The 24029-nt window shown below is 56.0% G+C and overlaps 1 protein-coding gene across 2 annotated transcripts; it reads right to left on the bottom strand.

Annotated features, from left to right (window-relative positions):
• Positions 1-146: 146 nt before the first annotated feature.
• Palm (paralemmin) lies at positions 147-24029 on the bottom strand. 2 transcript variants are annotated; one of them, XM_023716911.1, is made up of 9 exons: positions 23963-24029; positions 10209-10260; positions 10037-10117; positions 9678-9808; positions 8901-9048; positions 8298-8319; positions 7108-7170; positions 5555-5686; positions 147-1995 (listed from the first exon to the last, which is right to left on the bottom strand). In XM_023716911.1, the coding sequence occupies exons 1-9, from the start codon at positions 23965-23967 to the stop codon at positions 1454-1456; spliced, it is 1176 nt and encodes a 391-aa protein (XP_023572679.1). In that variant the 5' UTR covers positions 23968-24029; the 3' UTR covers positions 147-1453. The 2 variants fall into 2 exon arrangements, with proteins under 2 accessions (XP_023572679.1, XP_023572680.1); XM_023716912.1 differs by having other exon boundaries at positions 7108-7167.

The raw sequence follows: 24029 nt of genomic DNA, 5'->3' as shown, positions 1-24029 counted from the left end.
AAGGCAGGCTCAGATGCAAGTGGGAGAAGTTGGCTGACCCAGGAGGTAGGTCTCAGCCTCTGCTTTTATGGCTCTCCCATCTGCAGGCCCCGCCCCACCTCTGGCCTGGACTTCCCCATTGGTGAAATCCAATTACTCGGGCACTAGGCTCTTCACACTTTTATTTGCTTCTCTGGGAAAATCAAGAACATCAGGGCCTCGTCACACATTGAAAGCAGAGGGGCAGCAAGGGCACTTCAGCAAGGGCTCACAGCTTGGGGACTCGGGCAGACTCGAGGGAGGAAGTGGTGGGGTCCCACAGCCACTGCCCGGGTCACCCCCAGATAGGGCCCCTCCTTCCAGCCACCGGAGGAGCAGACCCTCAACAGTGGCCCAGCTCTGGTCCTGGGGTGGCCACTGAGCCTGCCCCGTGGTGGCTGGAGGTGGTGACCTGGCCACAAGCTGGCCTTAGCCCCGGGCCCTTAGGGACCAGGCCAACAGGCTCCAGAGCCCAAAGCCAACCCTTGAGATGAGGGATTGTGGCCTGTGCAGAATGTGCAGCTGGGGACCACATGGCTGTCCCCAGGCTGGGCCCTCCAGGCCACCTCCAGCGAGAGGGGCCCGCAATGTCACTCCAGGTGGCAAATGGGGGTCTCACGCACCAACCCAGGGGACCTCCCTGCCCAGAAATAATCCCAGCTTGGCAGAGCTGGCTGGTAGGGCCCGATTTCTGGGAGGATCTGGGGCCCAGGCTGGAGGAGAGGCCAGAGGTGGCCCCTGAGGTCCCCAAATTAGCACCAGGAGGAAGAGGGGCCCAGTGAGGACAAGAGCTTGGGACAAGCAGCTTAAGACCCCAGCCCATGGCCCTGGCTAGGGGATAGCCTGGGGCTACTGATACCTTCTGTGTGGGGACACGGCTCTAGGGCTTCCCCAGCTCCATGCACCTGCTCAGCCCCTAATGGGGGACACAGCCACTGGGGTTGTCCGGAGTGGCTCAACCTCGTCCCCTAAAGAAGCATGGCCTCATCCCCAGCGCCCAAGCCCTTGAGGCCAGCGCCTTCGCCAGGCACCCTTGGACTCCAGGTCCCCTTGGAGAGAGTCCATCGAAGGTGGCAGAAAGGCACAGGCTTGGCCTGGGATGGCAGGGAGGCCATGGGCCACTCCAGCCAGACCATGGTGGCCGCATCTGTGAAGCTGCCACAAGTTTTGGGGTGCAGGGGCCCTCATTCCAAAAAAGCGGACGGCCTGTCTCCCTCCCACTGGGTGCAAAGTGCACGGCTCAGAGGTGGGGTGTGTGGGGTGTGTGGTGACGGGCAGGAGCCTGACCCTCTTCAGTGGGAAGAAAATTCAGGGGCCAGGTGCGGACGCGCATGGCTCGGGCCACAAGGCGGTGGGCGGCGGGCGCTGGGAGGGGCCGGGCTGCTGGGTCTGTGTCACGCAGGGCAGGGGCCAGGGTCTGGGGGGCCGGGCCGGCTCACATGATTGAGCAGCATTTACAGCGTTGCTTTTTCAGATCGAGGTCCTGGGGGTCGCTGGTGGTGGCCTCGGGCCCGGCCTGGTCCTCTTCCTTGGAGCCTGGGGCGCTGGGCGCCTCCGGGGCACTGCCGTTGGGTGGCGCGGCCTCCTTGGGCTCGGCCGCGTCCTCGATGACCACCAGCTCGGCTGTGATGGTGTCTTGCAGCCCCAGCACCTTCTTGGTCTCAGCCTCATCCTCCACATTCTGGTAGCCCATGAAGATCATGGTGACTGGGGGCTCCCGGCCGGGCTGGACGCCAGCCGGGCCCGAGGTGGCCTCACCAGGCTGGGCCTGGACCCCGGTGATCTCCCGCCGCAGCGGTGTTGTCCGGACGGTGTCCTCTACCGCTGCTGCTGACCCCCGGGTCTCTGCTGCTGCCCCAGCTGTGGACCCCGCCTCGCTCAGGGTGACCTCATCAGCTTTGTGGATGAGTTCGTCCACCTCGGAGGAGCTGAGTGGGTGAATCCCATTCTCAATGGTGCCATCCACAGCATGGACCACTGCAGGGACAGAGAGAGGGCATGAGAAGCAGGCGAAGGAGGGGCAGGAGGGCAGCTGGAGGGGAAGAGCAAAGCTACGCTGACTGACAAGTAAAAAGCTTGTCTGTAGGGGGCCTGCCCCTTAGCTCAGTTCTTTAAGTGGCTGCTTCAACAAAGCAGTCAGGCTCAGGTTGCTGTGGTTCCATCCCCACAACTCAAGCCAGCCAAACCTGCCCTGAAGGCATTCGGAGAAAAAAAAAAAAAAAAAAAAGCTTGTCTGTAATTCTCACATCTGTAATTCCAACCCTTGGGAGGCTGAGGCAGGAGGGTCTCAAGTTTGAGGCTAGGCTATGCTACACAGTGAATTCAAGTCCAGTCTGAATTACAGAGTGAAACTTTGTCTTAAAAAAAAAAGAAAAGAAAAGAAAAAGAGAGAGCCAGCTGTGGTGGCGCAAGCCTGTAATCCAGCACACAGGAGGCTGATGCAGGAGGATCACTGCGAGTTCGAGACCAGCCTGGGCTACAAAGTGAGCTCAAGTTCAGCCGGAAATGCATAGTGAGACCCTTTCTCAAAAAAAAAAAAAAAAAAAAAAAAAAAAAAAAGCCAGGTGTAGCAGCACCTGCCTGCCACCCAGCTCTTGGGAGACTAAGGCAGAGAGACACTAGCTTGAAGGCCAGCCTTCACTTTGTAGTGAGACCATCCCAAAGCAAAAGAAAGAAAAGCACAAAGCTGCCTATCAGAGTAGGACATGAGGGCTCGACATTTTGGGAGCGGGGGGATTCTCGTCTATCTCTTCAGTCTTTCGGCTCACTCAGTAGTCCTTGATTGTTGCTATATATTTTTGGCAGTCCTAGGAACAGAATTTAGAAATATCAAGCTACACCGCCATCCATATTTCTACTTTTTTTTTTTTTTTTTTTTTTTTTTGGTGGAACTGGGGATTGAACTCAGGACCTTGTGCTTGCCAGGGAAGCGCTTATTCCACCGAGCCATCTCCCCGGCCCCATCTTTCTACTTTTTGAGACAAGTTCTTCTTAAATTGTCCAGGCTGGACTTGAACTGGAGAACCTCCTGCCTCAGCCTTTGAGAAAAAGGATGACACAAGCGTGCACTGCCCCCAAAGATTTAATAGGCCTGAATCACACTTCCACTCCTGCCTTGTCTGTTTCCAAGTGACAGCCCCAAGAAGACTTCACACCACTGTGTCTCTGTCATTTACTACTTGGCCACTGGCCACAGGGACCCAGAGAGACCTGGTCCTGTTAAGCAGGGGCTCTGGCCACAGCCCAGCACCCTTCTCCCAAGCCCCAGCTGCCTGGGGCAGAGGGAGGTGGCTGCAGTCACTGTCTCCTCCCAGCCAAGGGTCAGCCTGCTGTCCTGGATGCTGGCCAGGCAGAAAAGGCACTCTGCTCTGGTTTCCAGTACTGGGAAAGAACATCCCTGGGGACTCTGGCGGCCCACAGGGTGGGGCATGCCCTGCCCACTGGCCACTACCCCATACAAGAATCTGAGCTCTGGTTGCCATGGAAACAGATCCCCTCCCATTACTAAGCAACCAGAGTCCAGTCTCACAGGTCCTGAGTGCCCAGGGGCTGGGGGAGCCAGGCAGAGGCAGGGGTGCTGGGGGGGAGGGGGGGTGGGCGGGGAGGTTAGGACGTTGTCAGTGTATCCCTGTATCCCCACTGACCAGGGCCACAGAGCTGGGACCCAACTAGGTATCTTACCCAAACTCCTCAAAGAACTCTTTTTTTTTTTTTTTTGTTGGTGGACTCAAGATCTTTGCATTATGCTATATTTGCACCTCTTTTTTATTTTTTTACCAGGAATTAAACTCAGGCCCGTGCGCTTGCCAGGCAAGCACTTATTCTACTGCCCTATCTCCCTGGCCCCTCTTCTATAATTTTCTTTTTTTAAAAAAAATTTATTTATTTATATGTGTGCGTGTGTGTGTATGTGTATGTGTCCAGCTCAGCCCACCAGGGGGTAGGGCTGGCTGGCATGTGGTGATGGGGGATTGAACCGCAGTCCCTATGCTTTGTTGAGCTTGTTCTAAGTAGGTGCCTTACACCACTGAGCCATCTCACCAGCCCCTATAATTTTCTTTTGAGACAAGGTTTCATTAATTGCCCACTCTGGGCTTGAACTTCTGATCTTCCTGCCTCAGCCTCCTAAGTGGCTTGGATGACAGGTGTGTGCCACTTTGGCGGGCATGAAAGGACCCCTTGGGGAGCATCATGATCTCTCCGGAAGTGAGTCACCTCTAAGAGCATTTGGCTACTCAGTATAAACAGAGTCACTCTCTAACCTGGCCTCCCATCAGGCCACATGTGGCCAGCATTTCAAAGCCAGGTTGTGGGATCTGCCCACCCTGTGCACATGATTGGAAACACACAGGGAAATATTACTCAGCCAGGAAAAGGGAGAGGTTGGGCTGGTGAGATGGCTCAGTGGTCTAAAGCACCTACTTAGAACAAGCTAAGCAAAGCACAGGGACCGCGGTTCAATCCCCCAGCACCACATGCCAGCCAGCCCCGCCCCCTGGTGGGCTGAGATGGCCACACACACATAAATAAATAAAATTAAAAAAAATAAAAAATAAAAAAATAAAAATAAAAATCTTTAAAAAAGAAAGAAAAGGGAGAGGCTGTGACACTCACCACAGTAAGGAGAGACCCTGAGGACCCTGCTCAGTGAGAGACACAAGACACAAAGGACACAGAGTATGGGCTTTGTGGACAGGAATCACCCGAAACACCCAGGACAGGCAACTCTAGAGATGGGAAGTAGACTAACGGGGCCAGAGCTGGGAGAGGACAGGTAACTGTTAGAGGGATGGATGGGGCTTCCTTGTGGGGTGATGGAAGTCCTGAAACTAGGCCGAGAACGCGGCTGCACAACACTGTGGCTGCACCCAAGCCTCCTGAATCACACTGAAAGTGCTGAACTGTATGGGATGTAATTCCATCTCCAGAGGGAGAACTGCGGGGCCTGGGACCGGCAGCTGCCCCGTGGGCGCCCCCTCCTGGCCACTAGAAGGAATTCATACTGATTTACGTTCATTTTCTGCAGCGCTGGGGATGGAGCCCAGGGTCTGCCACCCCCATTGAACCACACCCCAGCCGCGGGAAAGAGCATTTATGACCAACGTATCCCCCACCCAGCGCACCCAGAGTGCCCGAGGTCCGCAGGACAGCCCAGCCCTGGCTCCTCGCATCCTACGGCCCAGCACTCCATGCCCGGTTCCTGTGCCTTCTTACTACCTTCCTAAGAGCCCCGCCCCTCCCCCACCCAGACACTGGTCCACCCCTCCCCCCGTGTTTTCCTGTGGTCTTTACCACCACTGTGGCCATTTCCATTGATCACGCGTTGGCTGTGTGTTGTCTCTTGGAGACAGATCTCGCTCTGCAGCTCAGGCTGTCCTTGGGTTCACTGTGTAGCCCAGGTCAGCCTCCAACTTGCAGGGATCCTCCCGCCTCAGCTTCCCTAGTGCTGGAATGATGGGTGTATGCCACCAAGCCCAGCTGGTGTGAGCAGCACCTGTGTCCCCAGGACGTCCCTGTGCCTTTGCCACTTGCCTACCTTTGGTCTCGTCCTCGTAGACCTTGATGCCCTGTGGGTGTGGCTCCCGGGGGAGCAGCGTGGTGCTGGACAGCACCCTGGTCTCCCCGGTCACCTTGTCCTTCTCCACCGTGATCTCGACCGAATACATGGCTGGCATGAGAGGCACGGGGTTAACCGCGTCCCACATCTTTGTTCCCCTCGCCAGGTGGCAGCCAAGCGGGATAGGGGCCAGCAGCGAGCGAAAGCAGTGGTGGGACCCGAGTGCAGTGCTGGACGTGGAACCTCCCTAGCTCCACAGCCTGCCATAGCTCCCCAGTGCCTGGCCTAGGGCCCGCAGACCCCGTCCTGGCGTCCCTCCCTGCCACCCTGTCTCTCCTCCTCTGTATGCCTGGTCCATCTGGCTATCAAGCTCCTGTCTCCCACCCAGGCTCTGTCAGACCAAGGTTGCCGGGCGCCACTGTGCCTAATGTCTGCCACCAAGGTCTGGGTTGTCCCTGGCCTGGCTCCCTCAGCGACAGCTGCAGAGCCCTGTCCTCCTCAGTCCCCAGCCCTTGGCCTCGGAGGCTGCTCTCTGCCCTGGAGCCCCTTTCACAACCAGCTCTCCCCTCTGTAGGGTGTCGCCAGCACCCCTCACCCCTTCCACATGACCTGTCTCAAATGACTCCTGTCCCACCATGCCCAAGCCCTCTCCACCGCCAGTGCCTCCGGTCACCAGCACTGCCCTCTGCCGGCCACCTGATCCGTCATTCCCGGCAGGGGTTCCCAGGTTCAAGCCTGGACCCTTCAGCAGGCCTTTCCCAGTGTCCTCCAACCGCCACCAGGGGGCGCCACGAACACCCAGGTCAGGTCCCTCCTCTGCCCAGAGTCCTCCATGGGACAAAGCCCAAGTCCTCCTCACAGCCACAGAGTCCTAGAAACACGTCCCTCCCTCCAGTTCCATGCTTTCTGACAGTTTTCTCCACAAGTTAACTGAATAGCCAGTCGCTGCCACCAGAATACCACCCCCTAATGAGCCCTATGCCTGGCACACAGCAGGCACTTGATAAGCATTTGTTGAATGAATGAATGATGGTTATGTAATCCCTTGTCCTTGCGCTGCCTCACACTTCCGCCCACAAAAACATCTATCTCCAAGGCTGCCCATACAGTTGGGCAGGGTGAGAACTGTAGGGTGTGACTTGAGCTCAATTCCTACACCACATTCTAGCGTGGTCACTTCCAGGGGTGGGGTACCCCCTCTCCCCAGGAGCCAGTCCTAATGCCTGTGGCCAGTAGCAGGTAGGAGGTGTGGTGAGCATGTTCCAGGCACGGGCCTGGAGACAAGAGGGAAGGAAGCCACGCGTGTCATGTTAGTGCCGCCATGCGTGAGGCCTGTCTTCACAGGGAAGCCTGGCCCAGCAAGGATGATAAAGGCATCAAAGCAGAGCTGTGGCCTGGGTCCAGCCGCCACTGTGTGACCTCGGCCCCCGAGACCCCTCCAGAGCAGGCCTGGATTCCCCCTTCCCACCAGGGATTGCATGGACCAAAGGGGACCCTGGGTGGCAGCTGGACACAGGTGGGGACCGACCCACCTGCCTTCATCATGCCGGAGCCGTCGACCGTGCGCACTGGGGTATTGGAGACTCTCTGTTCTGCTGGACAGAAGAGCGGAGAGGGAGGTCAGCGCGAGGCCCAGGGCCAGCACCCAGAGCCCTGTGTGCCTGCCCTGGAGCCCAGACCCTGGCACACCCGGAGCCTGGCATAGCCAGGTCCGACTCCTTCCCAGGAGGAAACACGCTCGGCCCCACAGCCTTCTCATCGCTCTGCCCAAATGATTTCCACAGAATCCTGGAGAGGCCAGCCTGGATTTTTTTTTTCGATTAATTTTTAATTTTCCAGTAAGACAAGGAGACACCTCTCATGAATAATTAATGCTCTGCAAATCAGGCCAAAGCCTCTTCAGGGGCTGTCGATCCTATGCCCTGCAAGAAACGGGATTCTAGACACGTTCAGTACGCACTGTAAAATAACTTACGTGCTTGTTTTTGCACCAGGATCAGACTTAGGACCTTGGGCTTGCCAGGCAGGTGCTTATGCTGCTGAGCTATCTCCCTGGCCTGTGTTTTTGTTTTTGTTTGTTTTGTTTTGTTTTGTTTTTAATATGTGTATTGGGGAAAACAAAGCTCCTGTCCAAGAGAGGAACAGAAGAGAGAATCCCAGGGGGTTACCCCTAACTTTTGCTTAATATATTTATTAGACTTAGTGGCCTAATGAATGTGATAAACTATTACACGTATTTCTAATGTATATACATATATTTTCTCCTTTCCTTCTTTCTTTCTTCCTTTTATTTTTGAGTTTTTGAGACAAGGTCTTGCTCTGAAGCTCAGGCTGGCCTGAAACCCAGGGAGATCCTCCTACCTCTGCCTTCCGACTGCTGGGATGACCAGAGTGCACCACCACACCTCATTTCTCACCCTATTTCGCAGTTGCAAAAGCTGGGGGCAACCTGCTGCAAGCAAGAGGCTCAGACCTGGAGGGTGTGGGAGCAAGCTCAGGCCGCTGCAGAGTCAGGACATCCCTGCGAACCTCAGTCTCCTCATTTGCCACCGAGTGCTGTGGTGCTTCCACCCCAAGGATGTTAGGAAAGTGCACCACACGGACGATAATACGAAATCCACGCTCAAATCAGGGCTCAGCAGCAACAATAACCACCTATGATCCCCTGCCATCCCCTCTCTGGCCACCAGAGGGCGCAAGGTGCGCACTCCTGGAGCCTTACCTTTGGGCGTGCCCACCGCGGTCTGCAAGAGAGAGAGAGAGAGGTCAGGAACCCGGCCTCGCCTCCCGGGCTGTCCAGGGTCCCCTTTCCTGGCTGATGACAGGCTGCAGACTCAGGAGCTAGTCAAGCCACCCTAAATGCACCCGCTGCCCATCCCCCACATCCCTGGGCTGTTTTCATGGTTAGAGAAGCTGTCTGTTTCAACCCCAGTAGCCCACTGAAGGGCTCCTACTCAACCTTCAAAATCTACACCCTGTGGGAAGCCTGGGCAGCCGTGACCTGAATCAGATGGTTCCTTAGGTGGGAGCTGGAGGCCTCACAGCGCCTGGGGTCTCCCAAGAGAAAGGGGCCTACACATCCTTATTCTCCCCAAACCAGGCCTTGGCAAGCAGATAGGGTAGGGTCTCAGCCCCTGATTCCCAGTAGTCCTCCTGCTTCAGCCTCCCAAGTGCTGGGATGACAGGTGTATGTCACCATGCTTGGGTGCCCTTGCACCTCACACGTGGGGAAAATGTGGCCCAGAGGGACAAGGCAACTTGTTCTGGTCAGGAAGGGGCACAGCTTCACTGAGACCTGCGGGGGCCCAGCCCAGTCACCCCTTACCGGCTGTGAATTCAGCACCATCTCGGCCTTGGGCTCCTCCCGGGTGGCGCTGGGGGATGGGGTGGAGGCCAGGCCCCGGGCTGGGCTGGGGGTGGCCGCGTTCTCCTTCACCTCTCCATTCTCCAGGGCATCAATCTCCTTCTCCAGCCTATGGTAGGCAGAGGTGAGGTGGTGCCCACGGTGTGCCCTGCGCCTTCTTGGCACTTTCTACCCCATGCATGGCATCAAAAGTGCCCCAGAAACCCCCAGAGCTGCTCTTCTTCTGCCCCGCAACTCAGAGCCAGGTGCAGCAGCACACACTTGTCAGCCCAGCAAGCATGAGGCTGAGGCAGGAGGATTGCCAGGAGTGCAGGGCCAGCCTGGGCTCCACTGTGAGACCCTGTCTCACAGAACACCAGGCAGGGCAGGCAAGCAATGGCAGGGGTTGCGCCAGGCTAGGCCAGGCCACAAAGATTCCTGATGGGAGGTGGGGCTGGGCTACTCATCTTGTCCCTCCCCACAGGCGGCACAGACTCTGGGATACTGGCCGTCATTTCCCTCTGCAGTGACCCTGTGCCCCACACTGGGCCTGGCCCTCCCTCCGCCAGCCCGGAAACCCAGGCGCTTTGTCCCCAGGCCACTTTCCCATCCTGTCCCCTCCCCGCTTCCTGTGCCCAGCTGCCTCAGCCTCAGTATCTGTCAGCACAGGGCTGCTGAGGGCGCAGCCAGCTGGGCTGGCGCCAGGAAGCCCAGGGGAGCCAAGGCAGGCTCCTCCCCGGTGCCACACGCCTGACCCACCTGGAGATGGACTCCTCCAGGAGCCGGGCCCTCTGCTCATCCTCCTGCATCTGCCTCCGCATGTCCTCGTCCCCCTCTGAGGCTGACGATGGTGTCCCCTCTAGCAGCCAGCGTTCCCGCAGTGCCTTGGACTGGGGCACAGGGGTGCAAGTCAGGGTCAGATTTGGGGGTGTGAGCCAAGCGTGCCTGCAACTCCAGTGCTCAGAAGGCTGAGGCAGGAGGGTTGCCACAAGATCATCAGCCTGGGTTACGCAGTGAGTTCAAGGCCAGCCTAAACTGCATGGCAAGACCCTGCCCCAGCACCCCCAAAAGATTTGAGATCCTGCTTACCCATCCCCACCCCACCCCACGCGCCCCACCTTCAGGTGCTGCAGCTGCCGCCTGTCGTCCTCCAGCTGTCGCCTCTTATTTTCAATCTCTGCCTGCCTCTTCCGCCGCTCCTGGAGGGGGGCCCTGACATCAGCAGGGTGGGCTTGGGGGCCTGAGACCCCCCCTCCCACAGTCCCCCACCCCCAGGCACCAGGCACTCACCGCAATGGCCTGGAGCCTCTCCTGCTGGGCTGCAGTGTCTGCCGTCAGGACCCTGGGGATGGATCAAGTCAGGCTGGGACCCTCCCCCTCCATCAAGGGGCCACTTCCCATCCCCCTTGGCACAGTGCTGCTTTCTCGGCCTTACACTTCATGAAGTAACTCAGCAAACCCTCCGGCAGCTCCCTCTGTACAGAGCCGAGAGGCAAGAAGGGTTTGGGAAAGCACAGCAGTAAGTCTGGGTGGTTAAGGGTGCACAGGAGCTCACCGGGCATCAAAGGTCAGAGAAGGGGTTTGGGGAATACCCACGTCCCTCCCCTCCCAGCCCAGTGTGGAGGATCAATCAGGACAGCCCTGCCGGATCCTCCTGCCCAACATGCCGTTTTCTGCAGCCCCAAAGGGCCTGCCAGGCTGTGGAAGCCCTGCGCTGCTGAGTCCCTGATGCTATGCAGGACATCGAAGGCTTCCCATGCAGCCTGCACCGGCTGCGAGCACCGAGCAGCACCGGCTTCCCAAGAACACACAGCAGGAAACCACCGCAGGACGATTTTTTTTTTTTTTTTTTGGTGGAACTGGGGATTGAACTCAGACCCCTGCACTTGCCAGGGAAGCGCTTATTCTTCTGAGCCATCTCCCCGGCCCCAAAACAGGATTTGATTGACCCATCTCACCTAGAACTTTATTATTTATTTATTTTTCTAGTCCTGGGCGATCAAGACCTGCGATGCAAAGCTGGGCATGGTGGCCCATGTTTGCAGTCCCAGTACTTGGAAGGCCAAGGCAGGAGGGTCACTGCACGTTCAAGATCAGCATGGACTACAAAGTGAGTTTAGGTCTGCCTGGCAAGCTAAGGTTCTGGGTTTGATTACTCATAGTAAATGAAAAAAGTAAGTTGAAGGCCAGCCTGACCTGCATAGCAAGATCCTGTTCTCAAAAACACAAAGAAAAGGGCTGGCGAGATGGCTCAGTGGTCTAAAGCACCTACTTGGAACAAGCTTGGCAAAGCACAGGGACCGCCATTTGATCCCCCAGCACCACATGCCAGCCAGCCCCGCCCCCTGGTGGGCTGAGCTGGCCACACACACAATAAAAAAACAAATGTTAAAAAAAAAAAAAAAAAAAAAAGACAAAGAAAACATGGGGTGTTTTATTCCTGAGCTACATCTCCCAGTCCTGCTTTTTTTTTTAATTTGTGTGTGTGTGTGTGTGGCCAGCTCAGCCCACCAGGGGGCCGGGCTGGCCGGCATGTGGTGCTGGGGGATTGAACCGCGGTCCCTGTGCTTTGCTAAGCTTGTTCTAAGTAGGTGCTTTAGACCACTGAGCCATCTCATCAGCCCCACAGTCCTGCTTTTTCAAATTGATTTTAAGTCAGTGTGGTGTCGCATGTATGTAATCTCAGCACTAGAGAAGCTGAGGCAGAAGGACTGCCATGAATTAGAGCCCAGTCTGTACTATAGTGTGTTTGAGGTCAGCCTGGGCTACATGTTGAAACCATGTCTTAAAAAGGGGTGGGGGGGCTGGGGATATGGCTCGGGAGATGGCTCAGTAGGATAAGCACTTGACTGGCAAACGCAAGGATCTGCTGTGCTACATTAGTGGTTTTTGCAAGTGGAAGCTAGGGACATCATCTCAGCCTCAGCGCCCTGAGGTGGTTTTATTTTTTGTTTATTTATTTTTTGGCGGAACCAGGGATCAAACTCAGGGCCTTGCACTTGCCAGGCAAGCGCTTATTCTACTGAGCCATCTCCCCGGCCCCACAGGGGTGGCTTTAATAGGCACTGAACAAACAGCAGCGTTGTCAGATGCACCCTAAGGAGACAGAGACCTCACATTGCCACAGCAGGGGGAAGGGAGGCTCGGAGTGCCGCCTTCCCCGCCAGCCCCACCCCCTTGGGCGTGTGGGCGGGGCTTCGGGAAAACGCCCCTCCCACCCCTGTCTCCTTTGGGCTCAGGTGCTCCTTAAACTCAGGCTAAGCACAGAGCAATGGACTTAAAAACCGGGCTTGGCGGGGGATGTGGGTGCACGTCTGTCGCCTGTCATCCTAGGGCTCTGGGAGGCTGTGGCAGGAGGACTGCAAGTTTGAATCTAGACTGGGCACTATCATGACTTACAAGGCCCAATCCCTAATCATAGTAATAACAACCAAGGTGAGTTACGATTATAGTAAGCTCAGCCTCCAGGGACACCAGGCAGGCAGGGGAGACTGGGAGGTCCTGAGCTTAACTAGGGGAGCGCCCATTGTTTCCACCTTCATATCACCCCAGGTCAGCTGCCTAGTCAGGGCATTATCATTGGGCAGGAAGTAAGGTCGAGAGGGCTCAGGGACAGCCTGGTGGCTTTGGGGGCAGAGGGAGCCAGGCCCCTTCCTTTCCCCCTCTCCCCCTTATCATCCCAGGGGCTGAAATTACAGTCCATCCTTGAGTCCTGTGCCACCCCCAGCACACTTCAGCCTTGTATCCTGGAGCCCAAAGCCACCAGGGCCTCTGACAAGCTCTCTTCTTTTTGGGCCTCAGTTTCTCCATCTGTAGAAGTGAGGTGCAGCAGGGACACTGAAGCTTGTGCCCAAGCCTGGGTGGCCCCCCAGCCCAGACAACCTGGAGCCCACAGTGCCCTGCCCAACCCACTTGGGCAGTCTCCTGGCCTCCCTGGGGCCTGGGAAGTCACGGGCTCCCACGCCCTGACAGGTGACCCCATCAGCTCCTCCCTGCCTGGCAGGCACCTATGCCTCTCTGTCCCTCCCAGGGCCATGAGGCACCAGTCATACTCTCTGTGTCTTCCCTTTCTTGCTCTGCAGGGAAGCTGGCTCCAGATGCCTGGGGTCACAAAGCTTGATCTAGTTTTCTGGCTGGGAGGCTGGACTGGCTTGTGGTTCTGGGTTGGCCCCTTTCCTTTGTATTGGTTTTGTTTTCTGAGGCAAGGTTTTGCCATGTAGTGCAGGCTGGCCTTGAACTCACTATGTAGCTCCCGTGGACCTCAGACTCACAGGGATCCTCCAGCCTCAGCCTCCCAAATGGTGAGACCAGAGGCCTGAGCACCAGCCCCTGGCCCATCCTCTGTCCACCTCTGCCCCTCTAGCCTCCCTGGCACTCCCTCTGCTCCGACCCAGCTCTTAACCACAGGGCCTGGGCCCCTGATGTTTTGCCTGCCTGGTGAATTCTCCCTGAGCTGCAAGTCAGGCCCAAAGAGAGCAAGGCAGAGGTGCTGAGCCAATGAATCTTCAGCCAGCGGGGAGCCACACCAGAGTCCCTTCTTTTCCAACTCCAACATGGCCTCCAGGGACCCACCCAGGAAGGAGCCAGGCCTGGGCCAGGGGTCCAAGCAGCAGCACACAGGGCCATGCTGCGCAGGTTGCCTGGTGCCCTGTCCCCACCCTGGCGGTCAGGTGGCCTTTCAGACGGGACAGAGGGACCTAGGGACGGCTGTGTATCTGGCTTCCCAGGCTGAAGACAAGGAGAACAGTGTCCTTGTTGGGCAGCCTGTCCCCTGAGCCAGGGTAGCGGAAGGTCAGAGGGAAACGGCAGAGAGGCCCGGAGCGATGTCCCCAGTGAGGCCCAAGAAAAGGAGGTCCTTTGGTCCCCTCTCCAACTACATCATGGAGCGGGCTTGGGCAGGGGACCCGGGGTCCGAGTCCCTTCCCTGTCCCCTCCATCAGTCATCTCCCAGGTCTGGGGGCGCCAGAGCCCCGCCCCCGGGCGCCACCGCTGTCTGTGATGGATGGCTGGCTCGCAGGAGGCGGTCGCCCTGGCAACCGCACCGTCCCCATGGCAACGAGGAGGCTCGGCACGCGGGGGCGGGGCCTGCAGCAAGCATCTCCCACCCCCAGCCTGGCACTTGGGGGTTGCGAGGGTTCTCGCTGGCTCCAGGAGCTGCCTCAGTGGGGGACCAGGTCGCCGGCGTGGGGCGCTTCCACCCTCCTGTCCCAGTGGGGACTGAAACCTGAGCCTTCACAATGTGCTACATCCCCAGCACTTTTTAAGTTTGATACAGGGTCTGGCTAACTTGCTCAAGGAAGTTTTGAATTTGATAGTCTTCCTGCCTCTGCCTCTCAAAGTCTTATGATTATAGGTGTGTATCACCACACCTGGCTTTGGGGTACTTCGTTTTGGGGCTCACATCCATTCATCTCAGAAGGGGTCTGGATGAAGCAGCCAAGGTGAACCCAAGAGAGAACACAAGTTCATAACGACTGTTTTGGGGCCGGGGAGATGGCTCAGTAGAATAAGTGCTTGCCTGGCAAGCACAAGGGCCTGAGTTCAATCCCTGGTTCTGTACTGGGAATTGAACCCACGATCTCACACTTGCCAGGCAGGCACTGTGCTGCTGAGCTATATCTCCAGCCTTACAAGTTCATAAACTTCACAAAATAAAGAAAAATATAGTCTTCAATTCTAACAAAACAATAAAGTAAAAACTCCCAGGGACTCATTACTGCCCGCCCTACCATCAGCTCTATTTCACAGGTGGGGGAACTGAAGTCAGAAAGGAATCAGTCTATCATGACCATGGTCTTGGGAGTCACCTGGGATTACTGTCCCCATGGGGGGGGAGGGGCTTGAACAGGGTGAGGAAGGAAATGGGGTTTCCTTGCGGTCTTGCAGGGCGGTAGGGAGGGTCAAAGGCAGCGCAAGCCACATGACAAAAGATCTTTTTGTTTATTTGAGACACGGTCTCATTAAGAGGTCCGAGCTGGCCTTGAAGTCGCAGTGATGCTCCTGCCTCAGCCTCCCCATTACTGTGACTGCAAGTGGGCGCCACCACCACAGGCCTCACAACACAAAAAAGCTGACCAGTGGGCGACAAAGCAGAGTTTGGCTAAGGGGTAGGGAAGATCTGGAGCAAAGAGATGCTGCCCTTGGACCCAAGGAGCAGCCGCCAGCACGCACAGACGTCCCGGCCTCCGGCGATTATTTTTACGGAGCTTGGAGCCAAATCTGGGCTGCGCGTGGCTGTGGGCGGCGGGGGCCCGCGAGGGCGCCGTCTCCAGCGCGCGTGAGAGAATCCGGCTGCAGGCGATGAGCTCATGGGGCCCAGCCCGGGAGGCCTCGCTGTGGAGGGTGGTTGTTTTTTTAAAAGGTCCAGAGAGGTTACGCAACAGCCCCAAGGTCACCCAGCGGCCAGGGCGGTAGGGTTGGCTGGAGCCCTGCGTGGGGCAGGCTCGCACGTGTCTGTCCCACGCGCGGGGATAAGAGGTCTGGGCCAGGCAGCGCGGCCCAGCGCCCGGGACATTCCTCCCGCTGTGACAGGAGCCAGCTGCCTGTGACCTTGGCTGGGGAGGGGACTCATGCGCTGGGGGCAGGGAGGGGCGCCCAGGCCTCAAAGGGGCTGTACCGGGTAGGGGGTTGGGCTGGGTCACATCCCTGCTGGACCCGGGGGGTCTTCCTGGATTCCCAAAGCCCCCAGCCCCTTTATAAACCCCAACCTTAACCCTGAATGTATCCCTAGGGCTGCCCCAACCCACACTGTGACCCTAACCTTAAACCCTCCATTCATTCCTTCCGGGCAACTTCCTGTCTGCCTGACCTGCATGTCACCCTCACCCTCACCCGAAATCCCAGGAATCTCAGCCCCTCCAACCCCAGCACACCACTGCCTTCCCCCAGCAAGGCTCTAAACCCTAAGCCAGCAGGGTGCGGTGATCCACGCCTGTGATCCAGCATTCAAGAAGCTGAGGCAGGAGGTACACCAAGAGTTTGGTGCCAGCCTGGACTCCTACGCAAGACCGTGTTACAAACCTCCTGCAGCCACATCTCTCCCACGAAGCCTTCAGGGGCCTCCCTGCCCTTTGGAAAGAACATTCCCCAGGCCCCTCAGCCTCAGCACAGGCAGCATCTAGGCCCACCCTGGTCCCTGGGGCAGCTCAGAGCAGAGACGCCCTCACAGGCCAGAGGGCAGAGTCCTTACCCATTAACCTGGGAGGGGGAGGAGCCGGACCCTGCCAGGGGCAGCCAGGCCCAGCCTCAGAGACCGCAATGTTTTTCACAGCTCTCGCTTACTTCAGCACCACCCAACCACAGGGCCTTTGCACTGGCTTCGAGGCCTCCCAACCTGGCTTCCCCGTGGCCTATCCTCAAGGGTACTCCATGCTTAGGCCTGCCAGGGCCACCCCAACCTCACACTGAAGCTCACAGGACCATGAAACACCCGGGCCACCTTGCTCTTTTATTTTCTTTGCTGCCCACTAGGACGACACAATGAGGTTTTGTTCCCACTGTGTCCCGGCACCCATAGGCTCCCAGAACATCTCAGGAATTAGGTTCCTTCAGTTCTCAGAGGAGGCCCCACCCACAAGTGCCCTAGCCCCTTCCCTGTCACACTCCTGTCTGCCTCTCCCAGGATGATCTGCCCAGTGAGCACTCTTTTCTGACTCAGTGTCACTACTTAATTTTTTACTTTTAATTGTCTTTTTTTTTTTTTTTTTTTTTTTTTTTTTTTTAGGGTGAGGGGATTTAGGGTGAGGGAGAAAGAAAGGGTGAGAGAGAAAGAGAGACAGACAGACAGTTTCACTATTAGGCCCAGGCTGGTCTCAAATTCGTGATAATTGTCCTGCCTCAGCTTCCCAAGGGTTAGGATTATGGGTATGCACCACTACTCTGCTGGACTTCCACAATTTACATTTATCCAAAGCAGGATACTTATACTCCTGAACAAACAGACCAGTATATAAACCACCCAAGGGTCCATCAATGGACACACACAGCAAGGTCCAGCCACACCTGGGAATATTACTCTGCCAGGAAAAGGAACATGGATAGACCTTAAGGACACCACACTCAGTGAGAGACGCCAGACACAGGCCACACAGTGTGGGCTCCACGGACAGGAAATGTCCAGGACAGGAGGCTCCAGAGACAGGAAGTGGCCTCAGGGGTGTGGTGCCCAGAGGGGATAAGTGATTGCTTATGGGATGGGGCTGCTTCTGGGGTGATGGGATGATCTAAAGTTGATTCTGACAATGGCTACGCAGCTTGGTATCAATACCAAGTTGAGAACTCCTTATCTAAAGGGTATAAGACAAGAAATGTAGGACCTGTACATAGGTCAGTGGCAAAAGTGCCTGCCTGGCAAGCGCAAGGTCCTGAGTTCCATCCCTCGTATTCAAGAAAGAAAAAGAAGGGCCGGGGAGATGGCTTAGTAGAATAAGTGCTTCCCTGGCAAGCGCAAGGGCCTGAGTTCAATCCCTGGTTCCGGAAAAAAAAAAAAAAAAGAAAGAAAAAGAAAAAGTTAAGAAAAAAGGGAAATGGTAGGTAGGGCTGGCGAGGTAGCTCAGTGGACTAAGTGCTTGCTTAGGCAAGTACAGGGAACACAGGCCATGCCAGGCCCACCCTCAGGCATGCGCAGCCTGCACAGAGTCCAACGTGGTGGCGCACCCCTGTAATCCCAGTGCTGGGGAGGCTGAACACAAGAGAATCGCTACGAGCCATGAGTCGGACCTGTGTAGTGAGACCCTGTACCAAATACATTTTTTTTTTTTTTTTTTGCAGAACCGGGGATTGAACTCAGGCCCTTACGCTTGCCAGGAAAGCACTTATTCTACTGAGCCATCTCCCTGGCTCCACAAATACAGTTTTTTTTTAATTAATTAATTTATTTATATACGTGTGTGTGTGTGTGTGTGTAGCCAGCTCAGCCCACCAGGGGGCGGGGCTGGCTGGCATGTGGTGCTGGGGGATTGAACCGTGGTCCCTGTGTTTTGCTAAGCTTGTTCTAACTAGGTGCTTTAGACCACTGAGCCATCTCACCAGCCCGACAAATACAGTTTTTAAAAGAAGTTTAGACTTGAAAATACTATTTTTTCTTTTTGAAATGGGGTCTCGCTATGCAATTCAGGCTGGCCTTGAACTCACTCTGTAGCCCAGGCTAACCTTGAACTCTCAGCAACCCTCCTGCCTCAGCTTCCCAAGTGCTAGGATTAATTTTATGCATGCGCCACCATGCCCAGCTTGGGAATTCTTTTACTTCTGGAATATTTGCTCATACATAATAAAGCATCTTGGGGGACAGACCAATTCTAAACATGAAATTCATTTACGTCCACGCGAACACACACGGCCACAGCTTTGTTCTTTTGGACCTGGTGGATGAAGCATGTGGCGGGCAAGCGCCCAGCTCTGGGCTGTGCGTCGCAGCTCACTCCCCTTTTTATCTTGAGACAAAGACTTTGAAATTGCCCCAGCTGGCCTCGAACTTTCCATCCTCCTCCCTCAGCCTCTCAAATAACTGAGATTACAGGTGTCCAGCCCGAAGGTAATTTTATAGGACTGTTTTAGCACACTCGCGCTTTGACTTCAAAAGGGTCAGGTGTGGAATTCTCCACTGTGGTATTGTATTAAAGCTCAAAAAGTTTCAGTGTCTCTTAGATTAGGGATGATCAACCTGTACTAAAAAATTACTGAGCTACTTTTATAAAAATTTCAAGACAGGGCTGGTGAGATGGCTCAGTGGTCTAAAGCACCTACTTAGAACAAGCTTAGCAAAGCACAGGGACCGTGATTCAATCCCCCAGCACCATATGCCAGCCAGCCCCGCCCCCTGGTGGGCTGAGCTGGCCACACACACACACACACACAAATAAATAAATAAAATTAAAAAAAAAAAGTCAAGACAGATGGCTCAGTGGAATACGCGCTTCCCTAGCAAGTGTAAGGGTCTAAATTCAATCCCCAGTTCCGCAAAAAAAAAAAAAATTTCAAGACAGGGTCTCACTATGTAATGCAGGCTGGCTTTGAACTCACAAAGAGACCCTCCTGCCTCCGCCTCCCAAGTGCTGGGATGACAGATGTGTGCCACCACACCCAGTGTGAATTATGTTTCAAACAGGTCCAGTGCAGAGACCTGTGTTTAATCCCTAGTACTCTAAATAAATAAACATCAAAGCCTCCCCCTACCCCCATGGGCGCTCCACACCCACCCTCTCTGAAGCCTTCCATGGCCAGGGAGTTTGAACAAAACAAAGGGTGCCACTGCCTGGCATCGTGACAAGTGTTCCCGGGCCTCCCAGGCCTCTGCCCCTCACAGACCTTGAAGACTGCGGATTACTGCCCTTGCTGCCACCATCCCACTGTGACTGTCGGGCCCACAAAGCCCATCCTACCTGGGTCCTCACTCATTGCAGGACCTGGCTCAGACTCTGTCCTGTGATGTCCCTGAACCTCAGCTGAAGTCTCAAGGCTGGACCTCAGATCTGCTCCTCGGATCGCTGGACCTCCCTGCAGCCTCCTCCCAAGACGGGGACCCCGCGCCACCTCCCAGGCACCATTTGCTCATTCTACGCATCCAGGTGTCTTCAACTTCCCAAGCAGAGCAGGTTGCTCAGCCCTGTGGGCGGCTCTGGGCCTGGAGCTCTGATGCTGGGTGTCTTCCCACCCCGACAAGGTCCTGGATCCTTGCAGCCCCTGTCCAGCCTGAGGCCCAGCATGCCCTGGCCAGCTCAGGCCCCATCCACAACTCATCTGCCCGGCACGACCTGACCCCCAGAGAACACACCCGAGAATGCTTTCCTGTTCATTGCTTCTGCGCCCCCAGGCCTTTGCACATGGCGGAGCCTCTGCCTGCCAGATAAACCCTTGCCTGCTCTTTGCTGAAAAGGTCCACAGTGGGATGCAACCAGGAAAGCTTTCTCTTACCCTGTCTGATGCTGGGATGGAGCAGCAGGGAAGGCTGATGGACTTCCTGAATTGAGAAGGCGCATACAGAGCATCAACCCATTTTCCAGGTTTAGTTCTTTTTTTTTTTTTTTTTTTAAAAAAAAAGAGGGCTGGTGAGATGGCTCCGTGGTCTAAAGCACCTATTTAGAACAAGCTTAGCAAAGTACAGGAACCCTGGTTCAATCCCCAGCACCACATGCCAGCCAGCCCCGCCCCCTAGTGGGCTGAGCTGGCCACACACAGACACACACAAATAAATAAAAATTAAAAAAATAAAATAAAATAAAAAATAAAAAAAAGAATGTATTTAGGGGCTGGTGAGATGGCTTAGTGGTCTAAAGCACCTACTTAGAACAAGCTTAGCAAACCACAGGGACTGCGGTTCAATCCCCCAGCACCACATGCCAGCCAGCCCCGCCCCCTGGTGGGCTGAGCTGGCCACACACACACACACACGCGCGCGCGCACACACACACACAAAATAGAATGTATTTAGTACAGGGTCTACAGGGTCTCACTATGCAGATCGGACTTGTAGTGATCCTTCCTGTTTTTCAGCCTCCCAATCCCTGGGATTATAGGTGTGTGCCACCACACTTAGTCTCAATCTCAGCGCACCCGGGAGGCCGGGGCCAACATGGCAGGCCAGGGATTTAATAAGTTTAGTTTTTCAGGTTTTTGTTTTTTTTTCCATTTTGTTTTTTTGGTGGAACTGGGGATTGAACTCAGGCCCTTGCACTTGCCAGGGAAGTGATTAGTCTACTGAGCCATCTCCCCAGTCCCCTTAGGTTTAGTTTTTAATTATTTTTTTTTTTCTTTTCTGGTGGCACTAGGGATTAAACCCAGTACATTCACACTGGGCTACATCCCTAACCCCTTTCTCTTTTTTAATTTTTGAGACAGGGTCTTCCTAAATCACTTGGTTTCCCAGGTTAGGTACAAACTTGTGATCTTCCTGCTCAGCTTCCCAGAGTCCTGGGATGACAGGTGTGCACCACCATGTAAGCCTCGGTTTTCAGTTTTTAAATCTGAGACCTTCGAGGATGGACTTAATCATGACCTGAGGCAGAAACAGCCCTCCTGGGCGCCACAACACCCTGGTGCTGCCGAGCCCTAGGCCTTGTAACCCCACTGAGGAGGGTGGAGGGTGCTTGGCCCTTTGACAAGTGATGGAAGTGTGACCTGAAGAAAGGATGGGATAAAGAGGGACGGCCCCAGGAGAGGGAGACCCCAACCTCCAGGGACCCAGAACATGGAAGCCACTGTCCACATAGCTCAGTAAAGTAACCAGAGCCAGGCAGGGTGGCACATGCTTGTAATCCTAGCACTCTGGGAGGCCGAGGCAGGAGGATAGCAAGTTCGTACCCTACGCAATTTAGTGATTTAGCAAGACCCTGACAACAAAAAGGGCTGTGGATGGAGCACAGTGCAAAAGGCCCTGGTTGCCACTTCCATTACTGAAAAGAAAAGAACCCAAAAAAAAAATAATAATAATAACTGGGCTGGAAAGCTGTGCTCAGGATGTCTAGTTCCCCCGGGGTCCCTCAGCCCACAGGTGCTGTGACACAGGAAGGTACCCCGACCTTCCTGACCCCCCACTCATGCCTGAGCAAGTCTCAGCCTCTCTGAAGGATCCGTCTAGTCCACACATGATGCCCCCAGAGGCCCCCACAGCCCACAAATGCGCCTGTCCTCCTCAGGCTGGCTTCCCGTGTCACCTGGCATTTCCTTACCTCATATTCCTCCCTTAAAAACTCACAATCTTTCAAAACCAAATCTCAGCTGGGCGTGGCGGTGCACACTTGTCATCCCAGCACTCAGAAGGCTGAGGCACGGCTACAAAGGGAGCTCAAGGCTGGCCTGAACCGTCTCAAAGACAAAAACCAAAAACACCAACTCTTTTTTTTTTTTTTTTTTTTTTTCCTCCAGAAACCAGTACGTTACTACCCACAGTGAGAAAACCACAAGCTGTCGCTGCAAACAGAGCAGAAAACATGAGCAGAACAGTGACACTGAACACAGACTCTCACTATCAGTTGCAATGATCACTAGATAATGTTGCCTTTTAACCCGCTCAACCTCTTATTAAAAAGAGAGATTAGCAAGTGTGAAAGGGTGTTAAGGACTCAGCACCCAGTTGGGACTTTGCCTTTTGAAAATTTCCAGCCCTGAGCTGGCTGGGCGGGGTGGTCCACGCCTGTCATCTTAACATCCAGGGGGCTGAGGCAAGAGGATCTCCAAGAGTAGGAGCAGCCCAGAACAAAACAAAAGCCAAACCAGACTAAGCCTAACGCAGCCTTCTGGTCAGCCTCCTGACCAGCTATTCTTTCACTCTGTAGGGCTGGCACATCCAGGGTCACAAGGTACCCCAGAGCAGAGAACCCCAGCTTCGGTGCCCCACCTTTTGGAACATTTGTCTGGCCACTTCATTACCCACTAATTTTCATTAAATTCAACTCTTCAACAAAATTTGAATTTCCTTAAATTCTCAAATGCGTTCCTAAAACTTCCCAGCCATCTCCTGCACCATGGAAACCTGCTGAGGTAAGCGGAGATCCGATCACGTTGCTGCCGCCCCTGCCTTGCTCTGTGCCCTAAACGGATTCCATCCAGCCCTGGGAGCAAAGGGCAGGCGTCCAAACCGGAGCAGCGCCATACAGGGTGCCCTGCCACCATCCCTGGGAACACAATGCCAGCCTCCCTGGCTGCACCCAGAAAACAGTGACTCACAGTGAGGGACCCAGGAGACCATGGCAGACCCATGACCAAGTAGCCTGGACACTCTCAGAGTGCTGTGTGATTCTGGGCAGTTGCTGTCCCTCTCTGGACCTTAGGATCCCCAGAGGGGAAAAGGGATGGCAGAGTAGGAACAAAGGAGCCCAACCAGCAAGTCCCCTTCTGCCACCACTTAGGATGGGAGTGTTCTTGCCTCCTTCTGCTGGCCGACCCCCCCTACCTTGGCCCTGCTGTCTGGAGGCCCAGAGATTCCCAGGCGGGAGACCACAGAGCAGATAAACAAGACAGGGACCTAGCCTGCGCGTCCGGGCGGCTCCCTTGAGCCCCTGGCTGGGCTCCCGGCGGGTGGGGTGGGGGAGCGGCTGGGCCTTTGTCTGGGTTTTCAAAAGCAGAGGACACCAGGCGTTTTGCCTTCCCTAGTGGGAGGGGTGACAGTTCCCACCCAACCCAGGGCGTGGTGGGTCACTGCGAATGAATCCCCGGGGAAAGTTGTTGCTTGCAAAACAATGCCAAGTGGGGAGGGTAGGGGAGCGGCCGGCTCAGGCTAAGCTGGCTTGAGGACCTGTGTCCTGCCCGGCTTGGGTGGGGACACGGCCCAGAGGGGGCCATAGTCAGTCCCACCACGTGTGGGGGTCCTCACATATCCCATGACCTCTAGGACCCACCTGTGGGAGTGAGGAGCAGGAGGTGTGGGATGGGGGACACTCTCACACTGACAGCAGGTGACCCGAGCCGGCCCTGAATGACCACGCAGACCCACTGAGCACCTGCTGTATACCAAAGTCCTTTGCAGCAGGAGCCCCTTACCGGCTTAGTCAGACCCCAGGCTGCCCGAACAGGACAAGGAGCATGGTTTTGACCCCAGCCCATTCTATTTGTCACCCCATTCGGTCCTCATCTTGGGGACCCTCTGGGGAGGGACTCGGTCCCGAAATCGTGGCCGGGCACCGCCTATGCCGTCCCCAAGCACCCACCAGACACTCAGGAAGCCCCTCTTCCCAGCGGCAATGCGGAGCAGAACCTGGCTGCTAGATCTGGGCTCGGGCAGGGGGCTCCGGTCGTCGGGTACCCTGGAGAGGCAGGGCAGGACGCCGGGCGGAGCGCGTGTCCAGGGCGCAGGGCGCCGCGCGCCAGAGCTGGGCCGGGGCCACGGCGAGGCCACCTGGGGAAGGGTCTCCAAGGTCCCAGGGCCGGCACCCCTAGGTAGCAGAGGGAGCACCCACCCTTAAGTCCCCTCCCAGCCGGGGTGTGTGAGCGAGGCCTCGGGGCGGGTCCCCCCACCTCCCCAGCCGGCCGCAGACGCTCCCGCCGCCTGCGCGATCGCGACGCCCCGCGGGCGTGGGGCCCCCGGGGCGCGGTCCATGCGCGCCACTCACTCCATGTCTCCGAGGTCCGTGGGTCACGGCGCCGGCGGCTAGGGCCTGGCGGCCGGGGCTGCGCGGC

This window comes from Octodon degus, unplaced genomic scaffold (genome assembly GCF_000260255.1).
Source record: "Octodon degus isolate 3935 unplaced genomic scaffold, OctDeg1.0 scaffold00050, whole genome shotgun sequence".
Taxonomy (NCBI): domain Eukaryota; kingdom Metazoa; phylum Chordata; class Mammalia; order Rodentia; family Octodontidae; genus Octodon; species Octodon degus.
The sequence above is the reverse complement of the archived record's forward strand: the minus strand, read 5'-3'. Positions and strand labels throughout refer to the sequence as shown.

Excerpts from the sequence above, each read along its gene's own strand:
- Palm (XM_023716911.1), bottom strand. Across the intron at positions 9,049-9,677 it reads CTGGAGGAGTCCATCTCCAG|GCTGGAGAAGGAGATTGATG; the intron begins GTGGGTCAGGCG and ends TGCCTACCATAG. Across the intron at positions 7,171-8,297 it reads CGCGGTGGGCACGCCCAAAG|CAGAACAGAGAGTCTCCAAT; the intron begins GTAAGGCTCCAG and ends TCTTCTGTCCAG.